This window comes from Arachis hypogaea, chromosome 12 (genome assembly GCF_003086295.3).
Source record: "Arachis hypogaea cultivar Tifrunner chromosome 12, arahy.Tifrunner.gnm2.J5K5, whole genome shotgun sequence".
Taxonomy (NCBI): Eukaryota; Viridiplantae; Streptophyta; class Magnoliopsida; order Fabales; family Fabaceae; genus Arachis; species Arachis hypogaea.
In genome coordinates, this window is record NC_092047.1 from 95,733,648 (window position 1) to 95,743,682 (window position 10,035).

Genomic DNA, 10,035 nt, shown 5'->3' on the forward strand with positions numbered 1-10,035 from the left:
TGGCTCAAGGAACTCCTGTCAGACTTCCAAATTACAATTCCGTTCTCCATGTTGTTTTGTGACTCGCAGTCAGCCATCCACATTGCCTCCAACCCCACTTTTTATGAACGAACTAAGTATATCGAGATCAATTGCCATTTTGTTCGAGAAAGAATGGTGAATGGGCTGATCAAGCTTATATATGTTAGAATTCAGCACCAACTTGCTGATATTTTCACCAAACCCGTCTTTTAAACTCAATTTAGGAGCTTAATTTCCAAGTTTAGCACGTTGAATCTATACATGCCAACTTGAGGGGAGATATTACGACTAATATGTAAATTAAGTAGTTAGTTGAGTAGTTAGTTAGAGATTAGTTATTGCTGATATAAGCAGGGGTAATTAGTTCATTTTTCTGATTTTCTGTTAATGTTTCCTTCACATAAGCCAACGTGTATGTATATACATCATATGTGAGTTGTGATTAATCAATGATAGTCATTCTCTCACCACATACAATTCTCTCTCTCAATATATATAGACACATTACACATATACCTTGTGTATTGTATGTGTTCCATCAAAATAATGAGTATGTAAGGCCCACATCGGTTGGAGAGGGGAACGAAGCATGCCTTATAAGGGTGTGGATACCTCTCCCTAGCATGACGCGTTTTGACGAGTGAGTGTGGGGGGCTTCGGCTAGCATCCCTATCGTCAAAGGCAAAACCGTGAGGCCTTGTGTGCCAAAGCGGACAATATCGTGCTAGCGAGTGGTCTGGGCTGTTACAGAGTACACGTTTTTTTTTTTTGGACAGGTGATGAGTATACTTTGAAGTATTAAAAATTCTCTCTTTTATTGTTTTGAGTGTTAATGAGATTGAGAAATTCGGATCAGATCTGTGGGTTGGAGCACTGTTTCCAATCTCATCAAGTCCCATGGGGTTCCCCTGTTGACGCTGACATTATTACTTCTTTTTGTGATGTGTTTTTATTGGGGTTTTGCTTTTGAACTGAATAAAATTCTGTTCAAAATTCTATTGGGGTATTGCAGGTGATGTTGGCACAGCAGCAATGGTGGTGGAACCATTGGTGTGGTTATTGTTATAGTGTTAAAAAGTGGTTAAAGTGGGGGTGATAGAGGATTATAAAAGTTTAGAGAAAAAGACAAATAGGTCCCTGACCTTTTGTTCTGCGGACATTTTCGTCCCTAACCATTGAAAAATACTTTTAAATCCCTGACCTTCACAAAACTTGGACGGATCAGTCCCTGACAGAAGCATTTGGATGGATCAGTCCCTGACGGAGGCATTTGGACGGAGGGACTGATCCGTCCAAATTTTGTGAAGGTCAGGGACTTAAAAAGTATTTTTCAATGGTCAGGGACGAAAATATCCGTGCGACAAAAGGTCAGGAACCTATTTGTCATTTTCTCAAAAATTTATTATTTGAGAAAATAGAGACAATAGCAATGTCAAAAGTTGAAGATAAAAGATAGTGACAATTTAAAATTTTTAGTTAATTCTTGTAAAAAATCAACAAAAATTTAAAGTTTTGCTATGTTTGTCATAAAACTCATTTTTCGTAAGTATAACATTAGCTTCGTTTTGTTTACAGATAGTTCTATCAGCATTCTGATTCATGAATTAAAATTGTTTTTACACAAAATTATGGCATCTTTTTCTTTTTCTTTTTCTTTTTCTTTTCTTTTTGGGTTGAAAATTTATTTGTTGCCAAAATTTCATAGTCATTTGGATGACGATGACTAAATTCACCTTTGATCTTGTCGTACGCTAATCAAAAGTCAAAACACCACCAATTTTTGTTCTCCAATTTCAGGCCCCAAGGACGATGTTCAAGTGGTTACAGCTTTAAACTTTAGAATGTAGACCGACCAAAACAAGCATAGGGAGTAGAATATAGAATTTGAAAAGGAATACAAATCTTCAAAAGTTGTTTGATGAGAAGTTATTCCGTAATCTTGGAAAAGACAATCCTACCAAGAACATATATTTACATACCTAATTTAGTACTTTATACGTTAGTCCAAACAAAGATTTAAATATAGTTAGGGATATTTAAGAAATAAACCCTTTTGATGTTTTTATTTAGATTATTTTTGTGACAATTTATAAAAATGCACTACACCTTCAAATTATCCACATAAATTTTAATATTAAAATAATCATCTACGTACCTAGTAAAATGAACATATATTATATCCATTATTCACATTGTTTAGTATTTTCATTGTCTATCTATACTTTTTCTAAATTCAACTCAAAATCTCGTTATTGTTCATCCAAGTTATTCATAAACATAGTCAGGAAGAGAACTATCGGTATTCCTGTCCCAACCTAACTGATATTAGTTAAGTTCATATTCATGATGTGCAACAAAGTGCAAATACATCGAGTTCTAACTGAAAATTACTACAGTTTTATGAATACATAGGATATAGATAGACATATGTAACAAAATTAAAGCATGAAAAGGAAAAAACAATAATAAGCTCAAAATGCATATTATTCAAGTCATAAGAGCAAGCATATCTGACTTACTAAGGTGGTGATGTGTGTCTTCATCTTCCATGTTGCTCAGGGAGCCCCAGTTTGCATCCTGCTTGTTCCAGAAACCGAGTAAGCCGCAAGTGCTTCGCCGCCCATTGTTCGGCCAACTTCTGCTCCTTGGTCTCGGCATCCCTCCTTAATCCGGCTAACTGTTCCCTGTACTCAGCTTCAATTCTACTCAAAGCAGCCTTCTGCTCTTCCTCGAGGGCTTTAATCTTCGCTTCGATTTCTTCCATCTTCTCCCTCCTTCGGCTTGCCTTCTCCGACTCCAACTGCAACTCCACCCTTCTTAACCTCCAGGCTGCCTCTTTCTTATGCGCGGCCAAAGCATGATGTGTTTCTTCCAGCTCTTTGCAGCACTCCACCAACTCAGATATCAGCATGTTATCACCAGAAGCCGGAAAAGGTCCACAAAGAGGCACATTGCCTAAAGCAAACGAAGCATTATCCGGTGCTCTCTCCGGTTGCATCCACGGAAATGGTGGTGTTGCCACGGTTGGTGAGGAAAGACTTAGTGTCACGGATGGTGAATTTGGAGGGCCGGTTGTAGCACTATGACTATGAGAATTGGAAAGCCAAGAAGGAAGCACAGGGGATGCAGGGGCCGGTGCATCCGCATGAAGAAATGGCCCGTTGGAAGAAGCCATAACAAACGAAGGCGAAGGGCTGTCCTTAACTAGCTTCTCGGCGAAACTCTCTAGTATGTGCTCGTACTTGCTATCGTTAATTGGTTCGGTAATTCTGTTAATCTCCTTTTTCTGTCTTAGCTGTTTCTCTTTGAACACTTCCCACCACTTGCCTAATCTCTTAGCAGTCCGACCGGGGACTTCGGCCGCAATTTTCTTCCATTTGTTTCCGTATTTCGCTTGGAGGCGGATCACAAGACGCTGCTCTTCTTCGGTGAGAGATCCTTTCTTAATGCCTGGCTTAAGGTAATTCTTCCACCTTTCTAAGCATGACTTCGCATCCCGGTTAAGAGGCGTGTTCATGCGCTGCGACACAAGATTCCATTCCCTTGGACCATACTGTTTGACATAAGCTCGTAACAAAGCATCTTCTTCAGCTCTCCAACGTTGCCGCTCCTTCATTTCCAACTGCAAATCCCACAACCCATTGCTTGAAGCTTGAGCTCATGTTGTCTCTAGAAAAAGTTATGAAGAAACTCAACACTTCAATTTCACAGTGATAAAAATATACAGACAAGGAAATATCGAAAAACAAGGATGGATTTGGGTTGAATTTAATGCTACAGCAATCCAAGTTGAACTAATAACAGTACTTATATCTTTGTAAATCGATATAATCTCTACCTAAATACATCAACTTATGATTGTACCAATAAAATTTAAAGTCAAAACGACTATCGATATGGAATGAAGGAGCTAGCATGCATATGGCAGAGAACTTTTGTTACACTTTGCGCATAAATGAATACTACCAAGATAACATAAATGGTTAGTTAAGAGGAATTAAAATAATTATACAAATTTAATTAATTGATACTACCTTGATAACATAAATGAAAAAAATATTTTTAAGCCTTAAAAAAAATACAAAAGTGACATACATCATGAAACTGAGTGGTGAAGAAGACAGAACATAGAAAAGAACATGATTATTCAAGGATCAAACAAGTTGACTTCACATCAATAACAAGAACGGCTAGTCTTAGTGCAAAGATTTTGAGAACAAACAGTGAAAATAATCAAGTTGCATGTCATTTTATTTTGCTATCAAGTTTCATTACTTGTTTCAATTGGAAAAACGATCTGATCTTATCTCACTAAACAGGGTTTTCCGTACGGATCAATCTCTGGCACTGGACTAACAAACAGTTCTGAGTACCTATAAATTCCTTGAATCACAAAAACTTAAAAACATTGAGAGTCTCAATTGAAACAGGAAATTCTGAATTAGTAGTTCCATACATTCTTCCAGAAATATTTAGCATTAAAAAAAACCCACGAAATTAACCACATTATCAATGGTGAGAAGTCCAAATCCAAAGCAAAAAGAAAATTCATTCACACCAAACATTGTAGTTTCATATTAATATGAGGAACAAGCATATATAAACATAACCAGATTCAAAATCTAGAAATCAAATTGAAGTATAAAAACCCAAATTCCCAAAATTAAAATAAAATATGAAGAAAAACATGACATTGAACAACACTATGCCACAGGACGCATTATCACTATCAAAATACATAACCATTTTGATAAAATAATAATGAATAATAAAAAAGAACATTGCTGAAAAACCTCACCTCCACCAGAAAGCTTCAAGAACACATGGTTCTGATAAAAGAAAAACAAAGAAGCTTAGCTCTTGAGAGATGCTCAAAGAGTGAAGAGGATGAGCAAACACCTGCTCCCTAACTACTCAGCAGCACCTATGTAACACATTAAAGAACAAAATTTCTGCTCACTTAACTCACTCAAAGGAAAACAAATACATAAAAATATATAAAGAAATAAATAACAGAGTGGGAATGAGGAGGGAAAAAAAAAAGATAAGAGACAGTGTAGTGAAGTCTGAAGTGTAGCTTAGGGGGTTACCTTCTCTCTGGTGAGTGGTGAACTGGTGATTGTGAATAGGGGTTGACGTACTCTTCTTTCCTTTTTCCTTTTTCTTTTTTTTTTTCTTACACTAGTCACAATATGTAATTATGTATGTACGTATGCTTTATTGCTATTTGGTTGAAATTAAAAAATATAAGATAAGTTTAATTGGATTTTTTAAATAAATATTTTAAATATTTTATTTATTAATATAGGTTATTTAGACACCATTTATATTTTTACATTCTATTACATATCTTATTTACAATATAAAAAAATAATTATGAGTATATTTTGTTTATATTGTAAATACGATATGTGAAAATAAAATATGTATAATTATGATATGTTCATAATTAATTTATTTACACGATAAACGATATATATATTTATAAATATAAAAATATATTTTTTAAAATAATAAAAATAATTTAATTTAGATTAATTTAAAAAATAAAAATTGATATATTTTATTATTATTTAAATTAAATAAAATATTAATAAATATTGTAATTACATCATTAAATTTTAAAAAAAAATCAAATATAAGAATAATTACAAAAATTGGATTTATTTTATTGACGTCAAAATCCTCTCTCATTATGTGCGGTTTTATATGTTTTCCAATTTTTTATATTTTACATTCTCACTACTTGTGTGAATTAAGTCTCCTCTTCTCTATAGTAGGTAAGAAACCAATCTTTCTTATTTATCATCCATTTAAATTTTTTATTTTTTTTATTTAAATATATTTTTATACACAATAAACAAAATACGTGTATTTTTTCAAAATTTAAATATCTTATTTCTAAACGAGATGCGTGCAAAACAAAATTTAATTTATTTCATTTACTGTAAAAGAGATACATTTATAATTATTTCGTTTATACTATAAACGAAATAAATCATGTGATACAAATTGATAAATACGCTACAAATTTCATATTTCAGTAAATAATATAACTAAGTTATTTATTTAAAAAAATTTCTAAGTTTAATTAGAATAATAAAAATATAGAATTACATATATTCTTTCTAATTTTTATTTTTAATTTTTACAAACGTTACAATTTTGATAAGTTATCAAAATAAGGATTTGTTTAGTTTTCATTATTAATTTCTATATTTGTTTTTAATATTTCTAAGTTTTATAATTTTATGATTGGAAAATGTGAAAAATAAGAACTAAAAATAAAAAAAAATGTACTATTTTATCTTTTTTATTAATAAAATAAAAAATATTAAAAATTAAAAATACAAATCAAACCGAGCATAACATTTTTACTAATGGACACTACAGAAATTCCAAATTGAATACTCAAATTCAATAGGAAAAAAGCTTATTTTTTAATTTTTCAATTAAAGTGCTTCAAATATTACTTTTCATGAATAAAATGTAAAATAATAATAACAATTATAATAAAGGTCACCGAATAAAATTAAACTCAAGTATACAAACCAAATAGGAAATTACTCATGTTCTTTCCAAAAATTAAAAGATAAATTATACTTTTTCGTATATTATCGCGTAATAAGTATAATTGTATGCATACATAACTTATAAATAAATATTTATTTTATCTAAATATAGAGTATTATATTTAAATTAAATTCTAAATAATAAATTTATTACATTATTTTTTTGGAATTATAAAACTTAAGAAATACTTGTATAGTTCTAGAATATATTTAATTTGTGTTTCAAAATTTATTTTTATTTAAACTTTAGTTATGTGTTTGATTAGTTAAATATATTATATAATTATTTCACGAGACCTATGGCTATTACACAATAATGCACGAGAGATGATAATTCACCCTTCAATTAAAACAAAAAAACACCAGAACAATATAATTGCCAACAAAATTTATCTTCAACAATTACATTTGTATTATAAGTGTATCCCATATAAGTATATAACATACTAAATACATACTCTATAAAAGAGATAATAAAAATCAATTCAGTTATTAAATTTACATGTCTAATTTTAATATTAATTTATTTGGTCTTGATTTTTTAAGCTACTCAATTTGTTCTTTAAAGTTTATAAAGAGTTTAGTTGTTTTTCCATATTTCGCCTTGATGTTAATGAAATGTTGATGTATATTGTTAAATATTGCGTGGCATGCTAACGCAATTTGATATTATATATCACATGTCACAAAATAATTTGCTATTATTAATTACACATATCATCTAATAAGTCACTCATTTTTAAGAATCGACATTAGCAAGTATCAAGAATGAACTTTTAAGGACTAACTGAATTTATGATTCTAAAATTCAGCACCCAACTAATTAACCGAAAGAATTAAAAAATTAAATTGATCAACATAAAAATTCAAATATCAAATTTAACAAATAAAACTTTAAGAAGCAATCAACTGTTATCTGATCTCCTTCATCAAATATATATCTCTCGCCAATGAATGAGTATGACAAGACCAAAAGTTTTTACCCGAAACTTCACGGTTTCTCTTTTCTTTTTTACATTTTCACTTTCATCATTTATTGAAATTTCAAAATATAATGGAAGCAGGCAAATTATGAATAAAAAGGGAAAGAAGAGAGGAAAAGGCACTAAAGACACAGGAAATGTGTGTTAAAATGAGAGTAAAATTATTAAGTTAATGTCTAGATCCCCCTATTAATCCTACCACTGCTTGACTTGCATCTATTTAAGACGAGCAACAGAAGTCACTTTAGTCCTATATCTCTTTGATTCAGGACTTAATTGAATTAAAACACTCCTGACTCATGTACCAAAGAAAACAAAACACTCCCAATTCAGCTCTTATTATAGGGAGCCCTATAGTAGATGTAGGATAAAAATTTACTTTGCAGGACACAATGTTTTTCTAAGAGTGGAACTTTATTTTAAATATTAGACAATTTAATTATTTAAAAAATTAAATTCTAATTTGTTATTTCTTAAAAAAATAAAAATATATTTTTTAGAGAATTTAAACGAAATATAAGATTCATTTATTTTTTGATGAAAAATAAATTTATGTAAAAATTTAATTTTGATATATTTTGTGTGTATTCAATTTCGTAACCTAATGTTATTTTAAATTGTCAATAATAATAATTATTATTTTTATATGAATTATGTGAATAATTATTCAAAAATATAATTAAGTAATTGTGTAAAATATTAATGTATTAAAATTAAATTTTTTATTTAATATAAAAATTATTAAAAATTTATTTAATTTTTTTTATATTTTAAAAAAAAATACAAGAAGAAGCACTATAATAAGACATGTCAAGTCATGCATTGCATGTTATGGTGGGAAGGGCAATGACATCATGGAGAAGATATATTGTTAGAGAGAGAGAGAGAGAGAGAAAATATGCGGTGGTATTTGGGAGAAGACAGAGCACTGAAACTGAAACAGAGCAGAGAGAGAGAGAAAGAGAGAGAGAATAGACAAGACATGAAAAGGAGTGACCCCACAGGCACAGCGGGCAGTGGGCAGTGGGCAGTGGGCAGTGGCAGAGAGCGTACGTTGGTTTCAGCGCTTGATGTGCGAGAAAGATGGCACGCGAATGATAAGGGAGCCACCATCTATGCCTCTTCCCTACATTCATTCATTTCCCACTCTCTTTATTTATTCTTTTTTATTTTTCTAACTAATTAGTTATTTCTCTCTTATTTTATCATTTTTTTGGGTGAAATAGTTGGTTTCAGGTTATTTCAAACTTCCTTTTCTTCTCGACTACATCCCACGGCTGATTTTTTTTTATATAGAAAAAATATTAGTATTTTTTTGGAAATAGAATTATTTGGTGTAATTATAGATGGGTGAATTTTATAGGTGAGAAATCAACATGTGGGAGCGTGTTGCAACACGTGAGGGACGTACTGGACACGTGGCAGCATTCTAGCCAATACGTGATGAGCGTGTTAGACACGTGACAACATATTGGCCAACACGTGGGGACGTGTTGCAATACATGAGAAACGTATTGGATGATATCTACAATACTATAATACATTTCAAATATCAATATTTAACCAAAACACCATCTCTATTTTCATATTAAAAATAATTTCTGACATCCAACTTTTATTTATTTTGTTTTACTTCATATGATTTAGAATAATAATCACATTTGTCGTATTTTATAATATTTTAAAATATTTATTTTTTGAATTTGGTGTTAATATATATATATATATATATTAAATATTTAGAGTACTTTTTATTTGTATTTTTATTTTTTTGTTTTCAATTTTTATATTTTGAAAAAATAAAATTAAAAAATAAAAATAGAAAGAATAATTTTATTATCTTTACTGTTTTCTTTTTCTTTATAAAAATATAAAAATAAAATAAAAAATAAAAATGTAAACTAAATAACCATAAATTTTTAGTACATGTATTATGTATTATTGTATTTATTAAAAAAATTAAAGACTTCAGCTAATAGTAATTAGATATTAGATATTGCAATAATGGGACGTATTTATTTTGTTTTTTTGGTAAGGATAATGGGACGTATTTTGGCAATACCCAACTCTACAATGGGCTAAATTTTTTTAATATTGCGCAAAGATGTGTGTTATATTTGACTTTATGTGAGTTTTATCTTAAGATAAATTATCAAATTGGTCTCTTATTTATGTGTGGCGTAATTCTGTTTTAATTTTTAAAATTTAAAATATCTTATTTAAATTTAAAAAAATTTTATTTAGTTTAATGTAGTTCTACCGTCAAGTCAAAGTTAAATAATTAATGAAATGTCCTATATAACAGCAGTACAAGAATAATGTCGATAATCTAAAAAAAAAAGTAAAAGTTCTAAAGACACAAAATCAACTGTAGATGCATCAATATATTTATTTATCATTCTTCTTAATTCTATAAAATATATTTCATTTAAATTGTAAAAAAATGATAAATAAATATA

At 29.9% G+C, this 10,035-nt stretch overlaps 1 protein-coding gene across 2 annotated transcripts; it reads right to left on the reverse strand.

The window, feature by feature from the left end:
- Positions 1 to 2,323: 2,323 nt before the first annotated feature.
- Positions 2,324 to 5,224, reverse strand: LOC112727764 (transcription factor AS1). 2 transcript variants are annotated; one of them, XM_025777662.3, is made up of 3 exons: positions 5,112 to 5,224; positions 4,820 to 4,945; positions 2,324 to 3,690 (listed from the first exon to the last, which is right to left on the reverse strand). In XM_025777662.3, exon 3 carries the CDS (start codon positions 3,635 to 3,637, stop codon positions 2,561 to 2,563), a length of 1,077 nt encoding a protein of 358 aa, XP_025633447.1. In that variant the 5' UTR covers positions 3,638 to 3,690; positions 4,820 to 4,945; positions 5,112 to 5,224; the 3' UTR covers positions 2,324 to 2,560. The 2 variants fall into 2 exon arrangements, with proteins under 2 accessions (XP_025633447.1, XP_025633448.1); XM_025777663.3 differs by lacking the exon at positions 5,112 to 5,224 and having other exon boundaries at positions 4,820 to 5,082.
- Positions 5,225 to 10,035: the final 4,811 nt, after the last annotated feature.